The sequence below is a fragment of the Anomalospiza imberbis genome, chromosome 12, assembly GCF_031753505.1.
Source record: "Anomalospiza imberbis isolate Cuckoo-Finch-1a 21T00152 chromosome 12, ASM3175350v1, whole genome shotgun sequence".
Taxonomy (NCBI): domain Eukaryota; kingdom Metazoa; phylum Chordata; class Aves; order Passeriformes; family Viduidae; genus Anomalospiza; species Anomalospiza imberbis.
The window spans coordinates 12000809-12027058 of record NC_089692.1 but is presented as its reverse complement, the minus strand read 5'-3'; the positions used below and the strand labels follow the sequence as shown (position 1 = coordinate 12027058).

The 26250-nt window shown below is 39.6% G+C and overlaps 1 protein-coding gene across 6 annotated transcripts in view; it reads left to right on the top strand.

Moving 5' to 3' along the window:
* The window catches only part of ESRP2 (epithelial splicing regulatory protein 2), a 42923-nt gene that overhangs the window by 9935 nt on the left and 6738 nt on the right, over positions 1-26250 (top strand). For 3 of the 6 annotated variants that reach the window (XM_068202764.1, XM_068202769.1, XM_068202765.1), the window contains exons 4-15: positions 9904-10017; positions 11055-11169; positions 11904-12002; positions 12121-12175; positions 12970-13080; positions 13927-14059; positions 14253-14295; positions 14810-15111; positions 17094-17315; positions 18586-18784; positions 20000-20195; positions 21205-21382. In XM_068202764.1, the coding sequence (XP_068058865.1) occupies positions 9904-10017; positions 11055-11169; positions 11904-12002; positions 12121-12175; positions 12970-13080; positions 13927-14059; positions 14253-14295; positions 14810-15111; positions 17094-17315; positions 18586-18784; positions 20000-20195; positions 21205-21382 (1767 nt within the window). The remainder of the gene's footprint in view (positions 1-9903; positions 10018-11054; positions 11170-11903; positions 12003-12120; positions 12176-12969; positions 13081-13926; positions 14060-14252; positions 14296-14809; positions 15112-17093; positions 17316-18585; positions 18785-19999; positions 20196-21204; positions 21383-26250) is intronic. The other 3 variants (XM_068202767.1, XM_068202770.1, XM_068202766.1) reach the window with 2 other exon arrangements.

Here is a 26250-nt window from a genome sequence, read left to right as displayed (position 1 = left end):
CACATTCAGACAAGCTCATGTCAGGTCTTTCAGTCACAAGGAACTGGCTTTGGAATCATAAGTTACCTGAAAAAGAGAATGTAGTTCTGTAAGAGGAAGCAACATCCTAATGTAACCATTAATGTCCTTGTATTGTGTTGGGCAGGTCTGAATCCCTTGGAAGGCCAAGTGTAAATTTTGATCTTACTCAGTTGTGAACTGCTAAAATCATATATAATAATTTCTTACTCTCGTTTTTCCTTATGAGTCATTACCAATTCTTGATGCTTGCCCTAATCTGTGACTTGAAAGTTTGAGAGATTGAAGGCAAACTGATTTAGGGATCTAATTCCACTTGTCCTTTATGTATTTGTGAAAGTATGCTTGTGCAAGAAAGGGAACACTTCCCCATTTACAAAGCAAAGCAGAGTCAGCTTAAGAAAGTTTGACTTTCTTTTGCTCATATTTGTAAGGGTTTGATCAAGAATCACTTGGATTCCTATTTAAGCAAAGATACTTCATAGATTTCAAGGCTGTTATTCAGGAAAATCCATGCTTAGAATATTCTTATAGTACAAGTTTAATGGAGAGGCAGGAGTATGAGAAAATCATGCAGGAAACTGGATTGTGGATGATAAGTGTCTCCTCATTCTTTTGGTGTTGCCTCATCTTTTTACTTTCCCTGAGTATTACTAAAAAAAAAAACAACTTGAGAAACAACATACTAGGAAAAAAATGCTTTAATTTTGCAGGCATTGGCTGTTCTCCTACAACTGGTTAAGCTTGCACTACAAACAATGAGGTAGTGTTGAGTAAATAGAGCAGTACCAAGCATTACAGTCAATAGAGCCAGTGCTAAAGATCACATTGCTAATGAAAGTTTGTCCTTGAAACAGAGGTGAGTGGGAGTGGGGGAGGTATAGAACACTGAGAGAGAGCTTGTGCTTATATCAAGACTTTGGGAAATGTTGCAGTCATGGCATTAATTAAAAACTAGAGTTTGGAAAGTATGTTCAGCCTTGTCTTTCAGGCTATAATGACTTGCTCTGTGAGCTGAGCTGATAGCAAGCAGCCTGTGAGGATTGTGAGGCACCATTGAAAACCTACTTGAAATGTAGGTAAAAGGTTGACAGAGTAGGGATTTTTTGTATTAGTAGTATTCAGAATTTCCTTTTTGCTTAAAATCAGACTGATGAATAATCTTTGCTAACAAATTATAAAGTATTGTGTAAGATATGCATATTTTTGTGTGATTTTGTTGGTTTTGATAGCTATGGTGTCTTTCACACAGATAAATATAAAGTGAAAAATTTAAATTTAAAGTTGTTTATCTCAGTAAGTGTTTCTTTCTTTAGCAGTTTCCTGACACATAATGTAGTAGTAAAGTAAGTCCACAAACTCTAAAATTCTTATGTTGCTGGACTGGGGTGCTTTATCTTACACAAGGCTAACTTCAAGTAGCTTATTTGTGGAGTACTCTGCATATTTCAACACTCTCTTATTAAAACAGGTTGTGCTTTTGAAGATAAAAGTCTGTGACCTGATTGCTGTGACATTTAGATGGCCTGAGCTACGGTCTTGCCTTTTATGCTTAATGCATTACCTGAATTAGATGCTGTAGATACCATAGCTGGAAAGCATGCAAATAATCTGGTGTTTCAAACTTTCATTTAAGAAATAATTAATCAAAAATGGTCATAAAATGCTCAAGTGGCATGGCTTGGACAGATCTTTGTCATGGCAGAAGGTTAGATGTTTGCATTCTTTCCTAGGAAGAATGAAAGCATTTAGTTAGCTATTGTTTACTTTGCTGCCCAAGGACCCAGGTCCAATTAAAATGAACCACAGAAAGAAATAATGTGGAAGTTTCATCTTTAAAACAGCTTACCACAGCCCTGAGTAACGATGGTCTGTTTTCTATGCTTCACAGAGTATCACTGGACAGACAAACCATGACAATTGTTGCTTTGTTTCTGGATTTCATGTTCCACCTGTTGCTGAACAACGCTAAACAAACTTATTTTTATGCAGGAAATTAGCTGTAGGCAACTCTCACCAGTTAAGTTTAAATTTGCCAGTCCCTCTATTAATTCTGAAGGAGTATAATGAATTTTAAAGGAATTTTCTCTGTTTTATTGAGTGAAAGGATGCAATAAACTTGAAGAATACTTTCAATTTTCCTTGAAGTCTTGCAGTAATTATAAGTGTCTGTAGGCCTTTCTCTCTTGAGAGACTTGTGGTGACCTGCGAGGTGACAACAAGGAGGAGGACAAGGTGGTATTATTTCCTGTAACTTCAGCTTCCCAACAAAGTAAAAAATAAAACTGAATATCATAAATACACTTAAAAACATAATTCTGTGTTTTTCAGCTACTACTTCTTTTGAAGATTTGTGATTGTAATTTCATGGCAGAACTCCAAGCCTAGGATAGCTGAGACCCTGTTGTCACCTTTTCCGAGTGGAAAATAATCGGTTTCTTTCTGTGAGAGAGGCAACAACAGGAGTTTGCTAGATAAACAGCTGGTGTGGAGGAGACTGCTTTGGAAGCTAGAGAAGCAGCAGGATGTGCAGCACCTGGTCTGGACCTCTGTTCAGGAAAGAAGACAAAGTGACAGCAGATTACCAGGTAGTTAGAAGCAGCATAATGTACTTGAGGAGAAGGCAGTCTCCAGTGCTTGAAGCTCAGTGCCACATTCTGCCTCTCCTTGAGACTTAGTAGGGCAAACTTGCTCTTACACTTGCAAAATCCAAAGATGGATCTGGACTCTAACTGGTTTTGGCTACTATGTAATGTCTCTCTTGAGTACATTTATGGTGGCCTTTGTGACTGATTAGTCCTTCTGTTTTTTAATGCAGTTTCTAGGCCATCAAGAGGCATAAGGTGATACATAACTTGACTGGTCATACTGAGCAAAATTAGACTCTCTGGCAAACTGGAAACTAACCCCATGCTTTTGTCCAAGCTAGTCTGCAGTCACTAAATAATCTCATGCATTAGTGTTCAGTAAAGCAAATAATTGCCTTCCTCCTAATAGGAGAAATCAACTGGCAATATTATTTTTGAACATTTCTAGTGAATGGACATGGGCTGCCTCTGTCATCTCCTTCATATTTGCCCTGCAATGAAATAAAACCAAGGGGCAATTTCTTCTTCACATTTATGTCTGAATGGTATCTAAATACTGTGTTTTCCCTCTGTTTAGCTAGAAGGGGAAAAGAAATCATTTGTAGCTCGTGGCTACACTGGGGCTTACACTTTTTTATTTTTTTCCATAGAGCAATTTCAGTACAAGGTCACCACGTATCCATTATCAGCCATGTGGAATATCAGTTAACAGATGAACAAAGGCAAGGGCTTACTATAGGATTCTCTGTTTAAAAAGTTACCCAGCACAATAAAGGGTTATCATACTTGTAAATAGTGCTGAAATGCAGTCTGTGCACCTCCCAGTAGTATTGACATGCTTTAAATTCCTCCATTGCATGGATAAGGCTGACATTATCACCAGGGTTGGAAGAGTGAAGGAGCAGAAGACTGCCCATGGAGAGTATTGCAAATAAATGTGAAACCGTCATGGGTGTAGGAACTGAGGCACAAAGTCCAAGTGAAAATATTTCCCTAGGCTGGCATGTCATTGTATGTTGTGTGTGTGCAAGCTTTGTATACCAAAGCCATGGCTTGTTACTCCTGACTTTTCTTATGCTGTATTGGACCCTTTCAGTCTTCGGACAAATTTCAGGATTGTTGGGTGTTGTTTTTCAGTGGTGCTTCAATCTTGCTTATGTTTTGGTGGCAGATATGTTCTGTTAATGAGATTTGGCTGCATCTCAATTCTTGATCTCCTTCACTTCCCCTCATCCTGGAAAACATGTCCTTTCCCAAACACCCCCAGCCTCTCAGGTACACACTGTGGTGCTATTGGTGTCCTGATCTTTGGTGGAGCTGCAGAGTGGGCAAAAGAGTCCAAAGTGATGGGAGTCACACAACAGCTGAGGCTGGAAGGCACCTGTAAATGTTGTCCAGCCCAAGCCCTGAAAACAGGGACACTTGAGCAGGCTGCCAAAGACCATGGCCACTTGGATCTTTAGTATCTTCAGTGGTGAAGAATCTGCAGCTTCTCTCAGTAGCCTGTTTCATTGTTCAGCTACTGGAGATCTTTCAGGAACCACACCTGCAACTGTATAATTGGGTTTGGGTGTTCTCTGGAATAAATTGTAGAGGACTTAGCATAAAATCAGACTTTGAGGCAACAACTGCAGTACCTTTTGCCTGTTGAAACAGAACTGGGAATAGGAAATATTCAGTGAAACCTTTTTGAAGATTATCCTTTGTTTTCCATGCTGCTGTTAGCTGAAAGAAGACTGATCATTGTTATATGCTCAATGTTACAAGCAAAGAATGACTCACACCTAAAGCCTGAAAGAGAGTCTAGAGCTCTAATGTTGTGAATTGCAGTAATGTCTAATAAGTGATGGTTATTTTTTTAAAATACAAGTTAGACTGGAAAACATCCATGGTTATAAACAGTAGGGCTTTAGTCATAGGTTTGCACAAAGGAGATGTAAGCAGTGCACTTTTATGTGCCTCAGACAAAACTTTTTTCTTCTCAGGGTACTTTACAGTGGAGTCTTATTTTCACTTTCTCTAGAACAGTTTCATTTTAGTAATATGAGGGGTTTTTAAGTTCAAGGGAATATATCAGAATGTACGTCCTAAGTGAGCCAAAATAACTTTTCTTCTAAGTTATTCCTGAAAGTTTTCTTCTTAATAATGACAAAAATCTATAATTCCTGAAAAAGTTTTATTGTCAGGGTTTTTGTTTGTTTTGGTGGGTTTTGTTTTGTTTTGTTTGCTTGGGTTTTTTTTTCAAAACACTAATCTAGAATGCTAAACCTTTCCAAAGCCTTTCTACAGGCATTAAGCCAAATCAATTATCATCTTTCTGTCTCATGTCTCCAATTCTGACTGGACCAGATATGATCTGTTCACCCTCCAAAGTCTAAAGATGGCATGGATGAAAAAATGAGCACTTTTTGATATGCTGATCTGGCAGAAAGTAAACCATGTATTCATCTGCAATCACCAAATTGTAAACTCTGGGCAATTGAGTAACATCCTGTTGATAACTACTGATTTGAAACCAGATCCCTACACTGTGAGGACCATTCTTTGTACAAAGAATATTGATAAATATAACTCATCTTTCTACTTGAAAATGGATTCAATTCTAGCTTGTGTGGACTACAAGCTAAGCTGTTTTCTGGATTTTTATTTTATACTTTAGCATGGCATTCCAGACCTGCTTAAACTGCAAGGATGCCTTTAATTCTGAAGGCTGTGAATGATTTAATCTTGTCTTAGCTGTGATGGGTCATTAGGGCCAAAAGAAGCAAAACAGACATGACTAAAGGAAAGGATCCTGTTCTAAAGACTCCCTAGGAGCTGCTGGAAATCTGATGCATAAGAGGCAGCTGAATTTTCTGTTACTTTGAAGTGATTTGAGGTGATTTAAAGAAAGAAAGAATCTCCCAGAGTGCCATGGTGTTTTAGACATGGTTCCATTTGACAGCATGGGTGGATTCTGTGACTGACTTATTTCAGTATTTAATTACCATGCCAGGCACAGACGTAGCACAGATGGAGTGGCCTTTCTCAAGGATGACAGCTATTTTTAGTAAGGGAAATGAGACTATCCAAATAGACAGATGTTTATTTTAGTTTTTTTGTGCATCATAACTGTAGAAAAAGCTTAATGAAGAATCTTCTTGTTTCTCCAAGATCTACATCTTAGCTTGGCTATATTTAAGGCAACACGAAGGGGGCTGTTATTTTAGTCCCTTGGGATTCATCTGTAAAAAACACAGCAGCTTGTGCTGGCTTTCATCCAGCTTTGCTGCTGGCAAAACACGTCTCTTCAATCTCTTTGTACTCTCAGCTACATGACCAAAATCCTGTTTAGCCAGTTTTTCAAACTGGTGTTCAAAGTCTGTCCTTCCCTCTCACCACCTTTCCTCTAAGAACTGTTTTAGGTTTCGTGGAGGCAAGTATACAGAGTAGCTTGTTTGATTCTTCCTCTTCTCTCTGTTCAGTTTTTAATCTTGGTGTGCAATTAATGAACATATTCCTTTAAATATGGAATGACTCATCAGAGCTCTGCTGGGGAGACTGATCTGGTGGAATAAGCAAGAAAGGTGGAGGATGATGCTAATAGACTGGTTCTTGCAGTGAAAATGAGGGCTGGTTGCAAGACGCAAACAGGTAATTAACAGTGTGTGACTGCTGTGAAAGGAGTAGACAGGGTGTGTGAGCTCGGTGGGGGCAGCTCACGTTAAGGTGGGGCAGCTTTGCCTGCTGAAGTGGGGGCGTGCTTGGACGGCAGCATGAAGGTGAATGACAGCAGGCAAATAGCTGAGATGGATTTTATTAGTGGAGTGAAGGAGATGGGAATGGAATTTATGAAATGACAGAGTTGTGGACAGGTTGTTCAACATGTGAGACAGAAAAATGTAATGTAAATCTGGTGCTAGTCTTAACTTGTCCTTGGCTTGCTCCATTTGGGTGGATGCTGGTTCAAGGCTGTCTTTGAAATGCTGCCTGAAATCTGTGGCGCAAGAAAGGAGGCTGAAGCTGGCTTTTCCTGGGCAATCTGAATTGCTTAAGTGGTGGGGCTTGTTGGGCTGAACAATGTGGCTTTACAAACACATCTGCCCTAGCTGCTTTAACACGTTTGACATGTGTTAGGTGTACCTATTGCCTGCAAGACTTGAGGGTCCAGTGTAATCTATAGCAGCAAGAGCTAGTCCACAGCTATGCCTTTCATACTCAACCTCTGCAGAGTTAGGAGACATCTCCTGTGGATGAAAGAAGCTACTTCAGGCTGATCTCAAATGTCTGTCGTTCCTCTGGGGCTATTTTGCCCTGTGCTCTGATCCTGGGTGAATCTTCCCATTCACTCTGCTACCCCCTCCTCTCCTCAGTTAACCCATGCCATAGTTCAGCTGGTTTGGATAATGAACATTGCTTTTGTCTCCTGACTATTCTTCCCACAGTCTTCTTGCCCTCTTCCAGAGCAGTACACCCCAAGGTTTTAAACAGGCTGTTTTTTAAATAGAAGTTTCTAAATAAGCTCCCAGCAAGGCCTGCCAGCCTTGTGGCAGTTTATCTAAGGCACTTTAAGCTGCTGGCATTTGGTAACAAAAGTAGAGTATTGTTTTGACATGTTGATTGTTCCACTGGAAAAGGAGTTTGCAGTGTTGAATGTTATCACTGACATTTAATAAATATGCAGTGCAAATACTTACGCTTGGTAAAAATAAAAACAAATGCTGATCCTTGGGAGTTCTTTAAACCTTAGTACAGTTGGAATTCTGGGCTTATCAGTGTCCTTATGCAATATTTTACTACTCAGTACCGGCTTCTGAAAATATCTATGTTGTCTTTTCAGCTGTAGGTTGTGTGGGAAACACCACCTGGAAAAAAATGTGAATATTTCAGTGCAACAGTCTTGATTTTTACTAACTTGACTTACACCATTTGACCTGAGCATTTCCTCCCTTGTGCAAACATTTTTCTCCTTTTGTTTTCTAACTTGGTGAAGTCTTTTTGATCTCCAGTTCTTATGTTTTATGTGTACAGCAGGAGGCTGCTTACATTTGCTGCTTTCTTCAAATTGTGTGGGTTAGATTTCTTGTTGTATCTGATCAAAATAGCTCCCCAACTGCACACTCTGTATTGGCTCTTGAGCATCTTCAGTAGCACAGGGTACAAAGTTGAAGGTTTGAGGAGTGTTTTATTGCTGTTCATCAGTAAGACTCTGCTTCCTTTTGGCAAGAATCCCTGTGCACCTCCTCTGGAGGCTGATTCCTATCACCATTTCCAACCCCTTTTTACAAATATTAGATCTTTACTGTGCCCATTAGTTAGAAAAAAACAACTAATAAGTTGCTGCATTTAGTAAGGCGGCAATTCTCCTCATGTGTGTTATTGTGGTGAGAATATTTGTTGTTGGTCTGTGACTGTGGCTGTCCACAGAACTACTTTTCTGAAGTGGTTTCTCTGGAGTCCACTGGAATTTTCTTCTTTTTCTGATGTTTACACGTCAACTGAGGTATTTTGAGCACTCTCAGATCTCAATTTTCTGACTTTAAATCATCTTTGAACAATAACTGGCTTTAAAGCCTTAGGTTCTTCAAGACTTCAGCTTGTGGTAGGACCACAACCTGTACGAACAATTGGGAGGAAACAGGCTTTGTGAATCTGCAAGTTGGTTGATTTTTAGTTAGTTATTTTGTCTGTGTGTGATATGTTGTTCTTTCTGTGTGTTTTGGTAGTGTGCAGAGAATTGCATTATAAAGGTTTTTGTTTTGGGGGGATATTCACCCTTCTTAAAGTTTCAAATATGTTCTCTGCTATTAAATAACTTCACTTTATAGATATGTTCATATCTGTATCTGTAAAACTATCTGCAAATGAAGCAACTTAACACAAGGTGCTGAGCTGAGTGCCCCTCCTTCCCCAGCTCTGCCCCTCCGTTCCCTGTTTTGATGCGTAGGACCCACTACTACAGGATTCTGAACTCAAAATGGTAGTGGAACTCTGGTCAGCTGCCCAAGCCTAGAAAAGGGCCTGGATTGGTTTGAGCAGTTATTTTGAAATAAAGCCTGGGTAATCATGTCTCTGCTCCTTCTAAATCATGTTCAATACATGTTTTTCCCCTTGTGGAGCCTTACCTTTGGGCTGCAGGTGCTGCAACACTTGTTCACACTGTGAGTTCTGTGTAGCTGTGGGATCAGCTCATTAGGACATCATCTTTCCTGAGCAGAGCCTGTAATGATGTAGTGTCACATGTGTTATGATAAAACAAACCAACTCTCTTTTCTCCCCATACATAGGTTAAAAGACAGCACAAAGATATTGTCTGAGTCTCAGGTCAACTTGTAATTTGCTTTTGGGGGTGGTTGTTTTGGAGTTATAAGCTTTTGCTGAGAGCAGTGGGTGGCTACTGCATCATGATTGTAATTATTGCTTTGTTTGTGAGGTGATGCTTTCCTGGGAGGGAATAGCATCAAGAGGGAAGCTTAGAATAATTACATTTGTCCCCTTGAAAATTAGTTAACAAGCTACTGCTTACTGATACGATACAGGTAGGTACTATAATATGCTATCTGACTTATTAGGAGCTAGGAATTTAACACTGGTATAGAGTAATAAAAGGCTGGAAAGTGTTATCTAAGGTTGGAAAATAATGTTGAACAAGACAGCTGGAGCCCTTTCCTCTTGAGAATTAATCTGCTGGGGGTTAGCCATCCTAGAGCTGGGAATAATGTTTTTTAATCTAGTATTCATAACACTTCATCTCTACCAAGAACTTTATTATGACTTGATTATAATTTTACTTTTCAAGGTATTAGATCACTATTTGTTTGGCTTTTCTTAATATATTACTGTTGAAACATTATTAAATCCTGATGGGTAGGGTTTTTTGTTTTTGAAGTTAAAAAAAATTATTAAGGACATAATCAAAGTCAAAGGTGCTATAGGTGAAGAAAGGGTATTGCAAAATCAATATTGTGATTTATCTTCAAAGTTCTTTCAAATATTTAATAACTTAAATTATAGTTAGTCCAGATTTTTTACATTACCAATATTATATGATCACTTTTCATATGAACTCATAGTTCTGCCATATCTTCCTAATTAGTCTTTTTACTATATTTTGGGTGTTCTTGTTCAATTCCACAAATGCATACAGTTTATTTGCTTACTCTAATCAGGAGCCCATGTCTGATCTCCATCATGTTTTTCAAAAAATTATAAAAATATTGAATTACTTTATCTCCCTAAAAAAAAAAAAGTGCTGAAGTAATGGCAAGTGTATGAAATTACCAGTCAGTAAAATGAAATTTTTTTCTTCTTTTTCCAGTTCAGTCAGCTGGTATCCAGTGATCTGAAAGTACTTGGAAGGAGCTCTTACACACTCTGCAGTGATGGCCAGTTACTCATCCGACAAGTTCTCCACCCGGAAACATCCAAGAAGGTACAAGATCAGAACTGGTGCAGAGAGGCAGCGCTGGGAGGGGAGTGATACAATTCCACCTGGGAACTAGTGTCCCAAGAATATTGAAGATGATCCCTTCCCTGCCTGAGCCCTGAGTAGTTATTTTGGGCACTTGCTCTTGAAAGTCAGCCGCACTACTTGGACTCCCAGATGAGCTTAAGGAAGAGGAAAATTAGGAAAAACAGGATAGAGACAGAAGCAGTACAAGTACTTTGAATTCTGTGTGTGGAGTGGAAGCAGAGGTACAGACCAAACCTCAGCAGAAGTGATGGAGAGCTATTGCTTTGCTTAGGCTTGTGTTAAACCAGTGTCCTGTGGAGGTTAAGCACACAGGTGGTGATGTGGCCTGGCAGTGGTTCCCCATCTGCATTTATTCAGTGGGAAGCAGAGCTGCATCTTGTTTGCTACTCCCACATGAAGCAGCAGTTTCTGCTCCAAGCTCCTGGAGGGTTTAGAGCACCCTGTCATGCACGGGGAGGAGAACCTTGCCTTTGTGCAAGGTGGTGGCTCTTGAGTTTGCTGGCTTAGCAGGGTCTGTAGGAGCCCCACAAGAATGAGAGCTGCTGACATGAAAGGAGCTGGCCAGTTGTAGGGTTTACTTCTGAAAGTTGCTGATAGAGATTTTGTAATCTGTGGCAATATTTATTGAACATTTGTCATCACGGTTTGGTACAAATCTGCTTTTCAGTGTAGCCACAAAAGATAAAATAGTGTCGAAAATGGAAGTTATACAGCAAAACATAGATATTTTAAAATATTTTTTCCCAGCCATCCTCTCCAGCTGTTTTGCATAGGTCTGACTCCCAGAGGCTATTTGACTTTGTTCATGTAGAGATCCATTTCTACAGAGTTATGGAATTTGAGCTGTGTAGCAAAGGAACCAAACTGCTCCAGCACCAACAAGCTGGTGACGTGGAACTATGTGATTTCTGAGCGTGTCTCATTCAGTTCAAAAGTATTAATTGAAATTTAAAGGGATAGCATGTACAAAACAAACATTTTTGCCTTCCTTGTAGAACTTCTTGTTGTCAGACTGCTTCTATTCCTTTTATGATCTGCGCAAAGAATTCCACACTTGCTACCCTAGTTCAGCCGCCGTGAAAGATCAGACTATCAAGACCATGGCAGAATGTATCCTTTTGCTGCAGCTTATATACCACAATCAGTTAAGCTTCCTTGAGTTTCATCTCTGATTGTAACAGAGTTTAGAAAAATAAAACTAGATGTGGGTTTTATAAACTCACAGGTAAAGTGAAAGGAGTGTCTACTTAAGTGTGTGTCAGGGGAGAGGCTCTGCTTGTAATTTTTTTCCCCCAAATTGAATCTAATTGATTTCTAAACCATATTTAGTAAATCTGCCAAAGAAAAGCATCACTTGCATGGGTACTTGATCTTAAAGGAAAAGCTGAGCTGGCAGTGGGCTTTTTCAGCACTAGCTGGCCTGCAGGTTTCCACTGTTTGCAGATAATAGTTATCTTGCATGATCCTGACTACACCGAGTTTAAAATAAAGCAAAAATAAAACCCACACAATACTCTACATCTCAGTTCAAATTAGAAGGATTGTTGGGGCCCACCTGAATGAGATTAAAGTTCAGTTATGTTTAAAGTGATAGGAACTTACTCAGCTTTTCCTTTTTTGGACTGTTAACTCTAAAATTATGTAAGCCCTCAATAGTTTTCAAACTGTTGTCTGTTGAAGTGAATATAAACCAGTTTATGAGCAGAGTAACAGGTCTAATAGCCACATGTCCCTGCTAAGACCAGTACATTTGATTATTAGTTCTGTGCTAATATCAGGAAAGCCTTATGACTTGTTTACAAAGGATTGTGCAAGTCTGTTATTTTCTATAACCGCCTGTTTAGATCTAGGCTTAGGGACAGATGAAGCAGAGGAGGACTTTGGCGTGTGGCAAGTGAAGACCATGGTGGCTGTCATTTTCAGCATGCTTTCAGAAGGTTGTAGTAAGTTAACTATTTATGAATGCTGAAATCCTTCTTTTCTGAAAGAATTGGCAGTGGTGCTGTCATTCTTAACTAATCTCTGACTCTGGTTATATTTAAACTTCCTGTTTTGTCACAGATCACATATTTACTGAGCCTGAAACTGTGAAACACAAGTATGAAACGGGTCCTTGGTAAGTGCCTTTGTCACAGTTGTTTACAAACAAAGATGAGCCTTGCGTACAGCAAGGAAAGCTTGTGGATATTTCCCCATGGTCATGTGAGAGCAGGCTGGCTCCTGAGAACAGCCCAGTGTACTCAGCAGTCACTCCAGTGCAGCCAGACTGTGGCTGGCATGCTGAATGCTGTACTTTAGTCCATCTCTTTCAAGTCACTGCAAGTCAAATGCTCTTTGTTCTCTTGCTTCTGCTTTGCATGGCAGCAAGGCTGGTTTATCTTACCCAGGGTGAAGAAATATTTGTGAACTTTCCCTAAGTCAACAGGACTGATGGCCAGTGCACCCTACATGAGCTGAGCTGTGTGGTGCTTCCCAAAGTGGTTTTACATGCTAACTTGGGTGTTGGCTTTAGGGATGAAGGAACAGGATAGGATGGCTCATTCTTTACAAATGTGCTTCAGTGACCAGACTGAAATATCTTAGGCACAAGTCATTTGTGTTGCTTGGATTGCTAGATCTTTCAAAAAAATTAATTCAGTTCCTCATTACTTTACATTGAGGCAGTTGTCCTATTTTTTTATTTAAGGAATTGCAATGTGGTGACAACATTGTGCATCTACAGTTGTGGATATAAAGGAATTATCCAAGTTATCTTCCCCTTCTTTATTGAAAGGAATAATGGGGACAGGAGAGTCTCAACAGAAAATATGCTCCCAATTTACAATTCAATTAGTTGCAATCTGAAGTTTGATAAAATATTGGAAAACCTGGATTAAAGCTTATTTTGTCGTCTTTTTTCTTTCTGTGCAGTAGTAAATCTGAAACTGTGGACAGTGAGACAGTAATACGTGCCAGAGGTTTGCCATGGCAGTCTTCAGACCAGGATATCGCTCGATTTTTCAAAGGACTCAACATTGCCAAGTAAGATAATTTGCCTTGCTTTATCATTTTCCTTTAATAGCAAGTTCCTTTAATATTTGTTTTACACACATCCCCCACTCTCCCCACTGGAGTCCTTCAGTCTTTCCCCACTTGACCCCTTCCCACACTGTGGCCATGACAGCTGAACAGGTTTACCAGCCTTAGGGGGGGCAAGAAAAAGTTTTGAAATATGTGAAGAAGAAAAGAAACTTACCAATTGAAAACCAATATACATTCATTCATTGCTAGTATCAAAAGGGAGCAATTCCTATTGCATTAATCAAAGCAGTGGCCAAGGCATGAAAAAAGCTTTAATTTTGTGCCAATTTATTATTCTTCTATACCTCCTAAAGAGGCCACATTCAGAAACTCCTAAGTACTGTTTGGAATAAATTTTCATATGACTCATGTGTATACCTATGTATAGATTTATGTGTATACATATATATGAAGAGAGTAAGTTTATTTAGAATACCTGTCACTTAATATATATTCCAGATCTCACTTAATATATATTCCAGATCTCCAACACTGAGAAAATATATTTTTTTTATTTAGAGTGATGAGGAAGTTCAAATGTGCATCTCTGAGATAACAGGAAGGACAAACTTGTATCTTTATGGGAGTTGAGAAAGTGGTGAACAACGTGAGATGCATGATCTCAATGAAGCAGATTTTAAAGTATAATTGTGTTACAACAAAAATTAAATTGTGGATAGTAGCAATTTCTTTTTCAATCTGTAATCTTCATGTTAAAGTCTGATTCCTTAACTACTCTTACACAATTATTTATTAAATGTATTAAAGATTCAGACTAAGCTTATATTTATTGGCTTTACCTTCCAGAGGTGGTGTGGCTCTTTGTCTGAATTCTCAAGGAAGAAGAAATGGGGAGGCTTTGGTTCGGTTTGTCAATTCTGAACAGAGAGACCTTGCCTTGGAAAGGCACAAGCATCACATGGGTAGCAGATACATTGAGGTAAAAAGTTGTGACTTGAAACAAATCTTTGGAGGAAAACCTGAATATTTTAGGCATGTTCTCATGTATAATCAAACTGCACTTCTGTTTTGCTCAAAGTACCAAAACAAAATTCTCTTGCTTGTGAAAGTGTGTGTGGTTTAAAGATGAACATTGTGATTTTCATGTAGATTTTTTTGTTCTTTCTTTCAAGGTTTACAAAGCAACCGGGGAAGAATTCTTAAAAATTGCAGGAGGTAAGTGGTACTGGAGTTCAATGTGATTACTTAAGTTCATAGGAATGTTCTTCTAGTTCTTTTTTTTCCTTGACTGAGGATGCAAATGGATAATGAAGTAGCTTTTCCTGTTTTGCCTTCCTAGAACGTTTGACCCTGTCAATTTCTGTTTTTATGTGGTTGAAACTGAGCTGTGAGCATTTGAGCTGTGATGCTCACAAATTTCCCTCCTCCTTGGGAGGAAGACCAGCCTTTGCAGTGGAAGCATCCTTGTGTCTTGAATCAATTCACACTAATCTCATCTTTGCTCCAATTTCATTCAAATATGAAGCACTTGCAGATTAAGAGGTTTTTCCCTCAAAATAGATGACTGAGAGTTAGTAGTGTTTGGGTCTTGTCTGGGTTTGTTGCTGGCTGTTTACCTACTGCATTCTTCCTTAATGCTTTGCTGCTGCAGCTGCATCCCCTGGAAGTGGGTGCCCAGCACTGACCATTGACCATCTTGGCTGACCACGTGCTGTTATCTCTCTACCAGGCACCTCCAATGAAGTGGCCCAGTTCTTATCCAAGGAGAATCAAGTTATCATCAGGATGAGAGGCCTTCCATTCACTGCTACTCAGGAAGATGTCTTGGGGTTCCTGGGGCCAGAGTGCCCAGTCACAGGAGGGAAAGAGGGACTTCTCTTTGTCAAGTACCCAGATGGCAGGCCCACAGGAGATGCATTTGTGTTATTTTCCTGTGAAGAATATGCACAGAATGCACTTAAAAAGCACAAAGAAATACTTGGAAAACGTTACATTGAACTCTTCAGGAGCACAGCAGCAGAGGTCCAACAGGTTGTAGCTATTGGTTGTGAGACTCAAAACTGAACAGTTGAAACATTTCTTCTAACACTTGCACACAAATATGTTGTAGACCACCATTAACATTTATTATATGAAAAATGTCAAGAATGGCCAATACATGTTTCCTAATGGGCATGGAAAATTATGCAGCACTGTTTTTGCTTTGTTTGGGGAGGGGGTGTTTGTTTTGGTTTTTTTTTTAAGCTGCCACTGCTTGGGTGGTTTTTTTTTTTTATCATCCTTCTGACTATAAAGTAAAAATCATTGCATAATTTTCTTCTCCTTAAAGGCTGACTGAAATCACAAAAATAATTCTAAAAATATAGTAGATTGATAGTATTGTAGTAATGTTTCTTGAAAATCTGAAGTATTGTCTTTAAATGCTAATCTCCATGTACAGAATTTCTAATATTAAATCCAAATCTGGATGCATGAAATGAGCAACTGCTTTCTTGGAAGCCAAGAATTAAGAGGATATATCTGATTTTTTGGTGAAAGGAAGTATTATTTTTTTTTCCTGAGGTAATATATTTCCTTTTTTCCCCTATCTTTCATTAATTCCTATCATTACCTTCTTAAACTGGTAAAACCATTTTATTTTGTCACCAGCAGCTTGTCCCTGTGAAAAACATCACATACTGTATTTTTCTTCCTGACCCAGAATATTTCTAGACTGGTGGCTCCAGAGGGAACCACTGTTAGATTTGGTCTGGTCTTTGCATAACCACTGGCTATAGAAGCGCGTTACAGTTACTGTGTGACCTGTGTGGCAGGTGAAGTCTTTCTGTAGAAGGGATGGGGCAAGGGAAAGATTATCCACACTTGTAGATCATTGCCACTACTGTGATATAGATATTACAACAGCCAAGAATCTGTGTGCTGTGAAGATTGGGAAGTGGCATTTCCCCCTCCTCCACAACTCCCCTCCTGAGAGAGAAGGAAGCAAAATCCCCTAAGAAACAAAATCACTCTGTAACAGCAACCAACTTTTGTGCTTCCACTTTTTTAGGGGAGACCTGGATATAACTTATATTCTACCAATATGTCATTACTTCTTCCTTTATGACAGCTGTCTAGGGTAACACCTGAACTTTTTTGCTGCTTGGTCAAGAGATTATTTCTTAGGAAATTACAGGCTGCTTGTTTGAATAATTACAAGAAGTAAAGCCAGGTCTCATCTATTTAGTATTAGTACAAAGTAATTGCAATATTCTCCACACAGCTGAGAGAGATTTCTGTCCTGAAATGCATAACAAGGAGATTTTAGAAGCAAACGCCCTAAGCCAAATCACTTTTAACAAAACTAAAGCTTTGTAACCTGTTTTTAGTACCTCTTTCAGTAGAATGTGTTTATTTGTGATAATCATCACTAAAAATGGTTTTCAGCCGTAAGCCCCAATATGTGTCATATGTTCCTTTTATCATTTGGAAATGAATCAAGAGAAAATGTTGAGATCAAAGTCTCCTATATTCTTATCTTTAATTTTTATTTTTTCCTCAGAACCTCTGTACTTGGAGATGAGCACTGGGGTTAAACAAATAAGCACCCTCACTTAACAGATCAGGTTTTAGAATAATTAGAATTAGTGCTTTTACTTACTAGCTTTCAGGTCCCAGTTCTTTTAAAATGACTGTTTTTAATTTACCCTGATTTAACTAAGAACTGTGCGTGGCAATACTGGTTTATTAGCACACATGTGATTTCAGATGTTCCTTTTTGAGATACTATGAACAATAATTGACTCAACTTTTTTTATGTTGACAGGAGAAAAGTCTGTTGTTGGGGTCTGGCAAATTGAATTTTTTAGCCTTCCCCTCTACTTTTCTGAGTTTAAAACTTTCAAATGGCCAACAGGAAACTAGCTGCAACAATTTGGCATAAGAAGGGTTTGTTGGAAATAGTATTGTGAGAACTGCTCTGTGCTCAGACAGATGATTGTAAATCTGCATTGCTGTGGGTTTTTTGCCAACAGGTACTTAATCGATACATGTCAACACCACTTATTCCAACTCTTCCAACTCCCATCATTCCCGTCATACCCCCACCATACACCATTGCCACGGGCAGTATCCGCGACTGTGTCCGGCTCAGAGGTCTTCCTTACACTGCTGGCATTGATGACATCTTGGAATTTATGGGAGATGCCACAGGGGATATCAAGCCCCATGGAGTTCACATGGTCCTTAATCAGCAGGTAACACCATTTTTGCATGGGAGGAATAACTTTGCAGTGATTTAACAGGTTAGAAGTCAGGGCAGCTTACCTGATCTTGGCTTTAGTCTTCTCCAGCCTTGGGAAAATACAATGTTCTCTTTGTCTGTCTTTGCCTCAGTTCTCTTTCTCTTTTACATACACCCTTGCTTTTCTCTCTCTGTATGTATATATGCATCAGCCTGGGGAAGGTGAAGCTTGTTCTTTGAATGATAACGTTATCCTGGAGGCTGTTTTCAGCCAGAGGCTGGAGATATACAACAGAAATGTCTCTTTTAGATGGCATAGCTGCTCTGTCAGCTTCAGGGCTCCTGCTGTGTTGTTTGAGTGGTTTTTGTGTCAAAATGAAGTTTTTCTAACTGAGCAGTTGCTCATGCTTTAAAGAGAGTTGATAATTAAAAATTGTGGTTTGGGTATGTTTTAATGATGTGATCATAGAGATAAATTTTCCTTCTTGTCTTGTGTTAAAAGTAAGTTCTTAATGACAATACTTAGGTATTAAAGAAAACAAATGAGAGATCTACTATATTTGTTTAGGTTTATTTTTTTTGTGTGTGTATTTTTTTGATTAAGGAAGGGTTTGTATTTTATACAGCCAGGTATACCTGTCATATTGTAGAAAAATCAGACCTGGAAATCAACTTCCAATGTAGCTATGGACTTTACTAAAGAATCTGAAACTTTATGCTCTTTTACTACTACCTTGAAAATAGTTGTAGGGAAGGCAAAGCCAGGCTCTTCCTAGAGCTTCACAGCAAAAGAATAAGAGATAATATGAATAAACTACATCCAAAAAAACCCCATTCCAGTTGATGGAAAAGGGAAAAAATAAAATCACAATGAGAAATTAGCTAAGCACCTGAACAGGTTCCCAGAGGTGATATGGAGCCTTCACCCCTGGAGATGATCAGATTTCAAGTGGAGAAGGCCATGAGTGGCCTGACGTAAATTGAAAGTTAGTCCTGCTTTGAACAGCTTTTGGATGAGAGGCCTCCATTTTTTTTCCATGCTACATGATTCTGTTTCTTTCTGCAGAGGACTGAAGTAGCATTGTGTTAACTGGGCACTTGTTGCATGAGTCTTGATTTTTCTGCTCCTAAATAGACTTGTTGAGTTGTGAGTCACTCATGCCAGAAAAGGAATAACGGTAGAGGCTTTCAGTAGATGTTTGATCTTAATCCTTTCTGCATTTCTTGTGATCTGGGTGATTTCATTACAGACTGACCTACAATTACTTACCCACCTTCCCTAGGGACGACCATCAGGTGATGCTTTTATCCAAATGAAATCTGCTGACAAAGCCTTTATGGTGGCTCAAAAATGTCACAAAAAAATGATGAAGGACCGTTATGTGGAAGTATTCCAGTGTTCTGGAGAGGAGATGAACTTTGTTTTAATGGGTGGCACTTTAAATCGTAGTGGCTTATCCCCACCGCCATGTAAGTTACCATGTAAGTCTCCAATTCTTCTGCTCTCTGCTGCTAAAGGCTGATATGTGGTAGGTGCTGAAGCTTTGTGGCCTTTCACCTTTTGACTCGGGTTTTGCCATGATCAATAATCATCCATCTGTGTACATGCTAAGATTGGAATTGTTCCCTTTGGGCAATAATGGGACTGATCAGAGGCATTTTTATTGTATTTTCGGTGGTGAGTAGAGGGCAGCAAGGCCTTGCCAGTGAAATTGTTGCATACTTTGCTTTTTACGGGTGTACTGTTCTTCTGAGCTCTGCAGTAGACTTGCCTGTAGTGAAACCTACTTGGAATGAGAGGGATTTTTAAAATGGGGAGAAGTTCTATATTCCAGCTGCCGATGAGTGCTCTTGCTATCTTGCCTCAGAGCATTGAGAAGGTACTCTTTGGGCTTATTTTTGAAGGAAAACACCCACTGGGATGATAAACTAACCAACCATAGAGTGGTGAAGTTGGATGGATTTTAATTTTTTTATTTTAAGATTACAGTGAACCTTACTGAGGAGCTATAATGGAATTTTACTGTACTGTTCTAATTAATCTCACTACCAAATCACAAAGCAGATACTGATGTGTATTTGCAAAATAGTAAAAAGCTGCCAAATATAGTATATAAAACCAATTTGACTGCACACCAAGCAAGTTTATTATTCTTGTACAAATCAGGTATTTGTTCATCAAAATGCATCAGACTAGTGATCTAGTGGGGTATTCTCCCTTCTAGTTGCTATATCCTAAAAATACTCTTTGAAGTCACAGGAAGCTTATACATGAAGCCTCATGGTCAGTAGTTATGGATGCCCAAGCACTATTATGGTGCTTTTGTCCCACAGAGTACGACTTCTGTTGGAAAACACCAGGGTGTGTTGGTGTGCACGCCTGCTTTCTCTATGCACATGGCTTTATGCTTTCTTTTATTAACTCTGAAGTTCCCTACTTTCCATTTACATATAGACAAGGCTGCTCAGATCTAGGAGCTGTGAACTTTTAGGAATTACTCATTCCAAATGCCCTGGTTGTTATTCGTGGCAATGTTGCAAAGGTCTCCAGGGGAGAGGCTAGAGAGCAGTCTTTGCTCAAGTGTTCATCAATCATGCCCAGATGGTTTTAATCACATTGCTGTAGGAGAGGAGTTACTCACCTGAGACTTCTCCATTCTGACTGCTTTTTGTTGCTGTGTCCTGGTTTGGTTTTAGGTCTTTCTCCACCAGCTTATGCTGCTTTCCAAACAGCAGCTGTGATCCCAGCAGAGGCTGCAGCCCTTTACCAGCCACAAGCCCTCTTGCCATCCACCAGGACGCCTCAGGCCTCTGCAACTGCTCCTCCAACTGTTACCTACTACCCAGCCCAGGCTGCTCAGCTTTACATGAACTACACAGCTTACTATCCCAGGTAACCCCGAGATTTCACTGCTCCTCTTGATCTTTCATCCCAGTGCAGTGGGTGACTGTGTGGTCACCTGTGAACAGCTCTTAAATTTGTACTTCTAGTGTAGGTAGTCCTGGGAACTTAATGGTCAGCAACAGAGGCAGAAACCATTTTAACTCTTTCTCTGTGACTTTGTACAGGGGTTCATCTCCTCTGTGGGTTCTGCTTGAATCTTGTGATAATGTTGGCCAAAAGGGGTTTTTTTTGGCACTGAGGCAATGTCAAGGCAGTTCTATTTCTTGTCCAGAAGAGAAAGCTGTGTCAATCCACACCTCTACCCTCACCTCTTAGTTTGCTCTTTTACTTACAATACTGTTTTCATGCTAAAAGACTCATCATAGGTGTGAACTAGGTTTGATTTTGTACATCAGTGAGACCAAAGAACATTTTTACATGTGAAAGCACAGCAAATCTCCACCTTTTCCCTTCCCATAGATAGTATCAGCATGAGTCACTGAAGTCTGGTATGGGAGCTGTGGGGAAATAGCTTGTTCACTGAGAGCTCCTAGGCTTGTGTGACACTTGCTAGCTTGAGTATCTGGTAATTTGCTAAATGAGCCCTGACCAGAGAAGGGGATGCTAATTACTCACTATTTTGTGTCTCAGAAATGCCAGATTTGGGTGTTTTCCTCCTTTTCATACTATGGCACACCCCTCTCCTTTATTTCTTTGTGTTTTTATTAACTGCAGCTACTTTTTCTACTCCCCTGTGAAATAACAAATGCCACTCCTTATGTCTTTAACTACAAATGTTCGCCATTTTCCCTTCCCTCCCTTCTCTATAAATAGAACATGAGATGCTGAAGAGAAATTAATAAAGTTCACAAAACAATCCCACATCAGGACTCTTTATTTTTCTGTGGTATTTGGATCATTTTTCAAATCTGAATTTTCAGTTTCATCTTTGCCTATCCTGAGTAGTAGAACCAGTTATTGGTTTTGGTAACAATTTTGCTCCCTCTCTCTCTTTCAGTCCTCCAGTATCTCCTACCACGGTGGGGTACATTGCAGCTCCTCCAGGAGCTGTGGCAGCTGCTGCCACTGCCACCCACACTCCAATCCTGCCCCAGCCTGGAGCGTTAGTCCGGATGCAGGGCTTGCCATATAACACAGGAATGAAGGAGATACTCAGTTTCTTCCAGGGGTACCAGGTTAGTATGCAGCCCTCTCCTTGAGATCGTATTTGGACCTCTGAGCATTGATCAGTGGAGGCCAAACTGAGCAAGCAAGTGCTTTTGGAAACTGCCAAGCAAGTGTGCAAGTTGCATGTTGTATATTTAATTGACAGACTGAAGAGTGACACACGGTTTGCCTTACTTCTTATTAAATAAACAAATCCTGATCTGGAAGCAGTGATTTGGTGTCTGGGTTTGGGGTTTGAGTTTGAAGACCTCAGAGCCCCAGTGTGAGTGGGGCTGCAAAGGGGCTGCCACAGGAAAGTGTGGGCTGCCAAAAGTTTTCAGTCCTGGCCACTTGGTGGTGGGAGCCTTTTGGTAGGGTCAATGTTTGACCTTCAACGCTGAAAGTTTGCAGATTTCTAATAGAGAGGCTGTGAGCTGGGTGTGGTGACTTGCAAAGGGAGAGACACAGCTGTCTTGGTCAAACACTGTTTCAATTGCTAATTATTTTGGTTACAGGCAGGAACAGCTTTCATTAAAGCCGTATTACATTGCAAACTAAAGGAAATCTTTATTATTCATGCTATCCATATTGACAGCAAATGTACTATAGGTAGTGTCAGTCTGTATGGACTGATGGAGTGCTCTCAGGTGAGCAAACTGAAACTTATCTTCTTGATAAGTTAAAAAAAAAAGGCACCAGCTACAAACAGTTTTCCAGCAGCCCTTATTCGATGTCTTCTGCCTTTGGTCTCAGAGGATACTGTGTCTATATCCATGACTTGTCTAATGACCTATTAGCGAAAAGGAAAAGTAATTGAATGGGGTATGTTCTGGTGAGTATTTAACCCCTGTAGGTAACAGCACCTACACAGCTACCAACTCTGCCCTTTTGGGTACTACTTGGAAGCCCTGACCTAAAATCCTCTCTGTGGCTCTCAAACTACTGCAAGTGAACAAGGGATTTGTGTCAAAAGGCAATAATCTTTGCATGTTTGTCCCTCAACATTCTGGGATAACAATGATATTGCAAGAGGTAATGGGAAACATTCAGGCATGGTATGTTTTCTTCCTTTCTTTCTTTTTTTTTTTTTTTTTTTTTTAACCTTTAGGTTCTTAGAGGACAATGAACTTTAATTTGTTGAGCCAGATATCTGGTGTGCAAATGAATGTAGACTGAGAAGAGATGCTTAAATGTGTATGTTCCAAGTTCTGAGTATTTGGAAGATGCAGTGCTCTACCTGTTGTGTCTTCTCTTTGAATGTTACATTTCTGTTTTGAAAGCAGTTTTGCATACTCAGATTTTCTGTGGAAAAAGTTTGTCACATAAAAAGTGTGGTGAATTTTGACAAATAGTAAAAAGAAACTGCATATTGTTGTATTTTAGGGCTTTTTCTTCCACAGATATTTCCAGAGTTCAAACCAAGTTCAGTTATTTGTGGCTTTCATGATACCCAGACAAGGACAAGTAATAAACATTCATCCTATTGTTTAGCCATCAATATTTTGCCTTTTAATTGTTTTCTACTGGCTGGGGGTTTTGGTGGATAACACACTTAGCTTAAGTGTGGAAGCTTCTTGTCTAAATTGAAATTTAGCTAGAAGTGTAACTGCAGCTTTGAGAAATGTGGCCTGCACCTGTCCTTGCATGGAACAGTTCAATGACCACCTCTAGCACCTCTACCTTTTGTTAAATCTTCAGTTTAGTGAACCTGGATTTTGTGTCTCGTGCTCAGTTTGCCCTCCTTGTTTCTGCATTTGGGGAGCAATTCCTGGTGTTTGTATTGCACAATTAAATGGTTATAGGATCAGAAATTCTGCCACAAGGTGAAACCTATATTCTGCTGCTGCAACCTCCTGTGACCATCAGTTACTGTTATTAAATTGGTCACTGCTCTGATTTCTTTAGAAGATGTTGTCCAAATGAGATCAGGTTCAAAATCTTATAAAGGAACCAGGAATTCTTTTGAATTGTTCTTGGAATCCCACATGTGGTAGTGCTAATTTTATACTCATTTATTCCTTCAGGGGAAAAAGAGATGGTGCCTTACTGTAATGGGACAATATTACATCTCTGGAGCAGTAACTAATCTTTTTTTTTCTTTTTTCCTCCCCTTTCTTCACATTGTTTTCTCATTTTCTGCTGCTGCCCAAGGATTTATTGCACGATGCTTCTGCTCGTTCATAAAGTGAGCCCTTAATCATCATCAGTGGTTTGGGCATGGTTTTAATCTCTGTACAGCTAATTGATGTTGGTATTCAATGGACTTCAGTGTTGGTATTCTGGGAACTAGATTGGAGATGCTGAGATTGAAGGGTGATTTTTGTCTTTGTGTGTCCTTGTATGGAAGGAACAGGGTTTAAGTTTTAGTTCTTGCTTTATTCTTCTCTGGATTTTTCCTTCAGGCTTCATGGGCTCTGTATATTGCATGTGTGCACATGTTGCTACTTAAGTGAAAGCACTTTTCATACCAGACCTGCCTCTTAAGAGATATCATGGGCTTCAACAAGCTGGTCTCAACATTAGTACATGCTTCTAAAAACAAATAATGTAAAAGTCTGCAGATCAGCATTTTAGTTTTCATTTAATTTTATTAGTATTAGCCTCTTGTTTAGTGTTTTAGTAGCTCAATTTCTTCCTGTAGTTCTGTTTTCTTGTTTTTATTGGTGAAAATTCCTTCCAGCTTGCATGTATTTATTGTAACTTGGTTTAAGCAATTGAAAAACTCGGGAAGAATTTTAATAGTAAATCAGGGCAATTTTCCCCATCACCTTTCTGTATAATATTGTAATCCTCAATAGAGCTAATAATTAGTACTCTCTGATTCAGTAATTCACATTAAACTGCTTTTTAGTTGTACTACAAAGCAATAGGGTCATTGATTTGAGTACAATTATACACTGGATACATAGCTGAAGGATAGCTAAAAACAACCACAAAACCCAAGCCAACTAAAACCCCACTGAAAAAACAAGAAACCCCAAAGTAACCAAAACAACAACAAAACCCTCACCATGCCATTCACCAGCTGCTCAGCAGATCCTGGTCTCTGGGCATTATGTTGAAGTAAGGGATCCATGGATGGGATTGTGAGGAGACTCTGCAGGAATTCAGAAAAATAACTCATATTTCATATCACGGGGTAAGGTCTGAGGAAGAAGTGGTGCAAATGTAGTAATATCATACAGCAAAACTCCTCAGTGTTACTTCAGGCCATCACTCTGTACAGTTGCAGAAGCAGTGAGAGAACTCCTGTAAATAATGATTGAACAGGGGTAGTAGTTGTGATGGATTTATGTGAAGCTGGTGCACAGCAGAACAAAATTTTTCACTAAAGTATTTTTATTTTTCTTTATTTAGTGGCTAAATACTTAATGGGTTTTACTATTTAGCCACTAAGTGAATCAATGCAAAATATTTATTTTCCAAATACGGACTCTTTTTAGGGTTGGGGTTCTCTTTCAGTTTTCTTTTTTTGTTGTTGTTTGGTTTGGTTTGATTGTTTGTTTCATTTGGGTTTTGTGTTGGGGGGGGGGTGGTTTTTGTTGGTGTGTGGTTTTCCAATAATTTTTTTACTGAGAAGGCAAATAGTGGCAGGGTTGGTATAATGATAAGTACTGTTAGGTTAATGTAAAAGCAGGTGCAGTTTAGCTGTGCCTGTGGTCTTAGCTGACCAAAAACTAGTTCACAGCTGTTGTCTTGGCTAGGATTCAGCCTCCTTTCAGTAGTACTTGCCCAGTTTCTTGGAGGTTGGCATGAATGTTAAGTGCACTAAAGCCTGCCTGAAAAAGACCCTGTGGATTAGTTCTTAGAAAGCAGACTTGCTATTTAGGTAGGCTGTGTGTAAGTATAGTAGTTAAAAAGAAATACAAGCTAGAAGATGACTAAGATTTAGTGGCCATAGTCATCATCTGAACTTTTGAAAAGCCCCCTGAATTTGCTGATAAAGTCTGGGATGGAAAGGCAAGGACTTTCTTGTGTACATGTTTCTACACAAGAAAAGCGTAAAATAAGTAGTGTTCTTTAAACCTGTACTGGGCTTAAGTGTCTTTTGTCTGCAGCTATAAAGAGCTTTTGCAGTATATTAATCCTCCAAGGCTTCAGAGACACAGAATTTAAGGCTTGCTGGTGGAGGGAAGGAGGGTTAATCGTGGTTAAAACAGTAATAAGGAAGTGAAGGGAAGTGGATGGATGGCTAAATTCCAAGGGCACTAACCACATTTCTCTTTTGTATCAGGACAACAGACTTCATTGTTGCTGATTTTTTAGGGATTAGGAGTTTTTTCTCTGAAATGTGTGCTTAAACAAAGAAGTATTCTCTATTTCCTTTGGGATCCTTTAGAAATCTGATTCTCTGCAGTCTGAGGGGGGGATACCCCATCATCTGTGTGCCAGTCCTAGGAATGGCACCCTCTGACTAGGGAAGGGAAGTGGTAGAGGAAGAATTCCCACTTATGGGGGTTGGAAGTCATCTGGCAATACAGACACTATTCCATGCTCACCCCCACACTCTCAGAATAGAGCACGTTGCTTGTTTTGTTTTATTCCTAATTTTATCTCCCACCTGGAAATGTTGCCTATGTGGAGAAAGCATTGTGAGCCTGGGACCAGTAAATTAGTGGTTACAGGTTCTGTCTGTTGCCTCCCGTGCTTGAAGCAAGAGACTGAAGTGGCACCCTCTTTATTTTTGGAACAGGTATTACCTGTTCCAGCCTCTGATACACAGGAGGTTCAGGTGGTATCTCTTCCACAGAGCACTCAGGTATTGTGCATTGGCAGTCTTCTGGTACAATTGATGTGCTTCTAGGGGCAAAGCCAGTTTAGGGTATTTCTCCTGACTCTTGTGCTAAAGGTTGCAGTTACCTACCATCAAACCTGATTCTATACTCCAGGCTTAGTC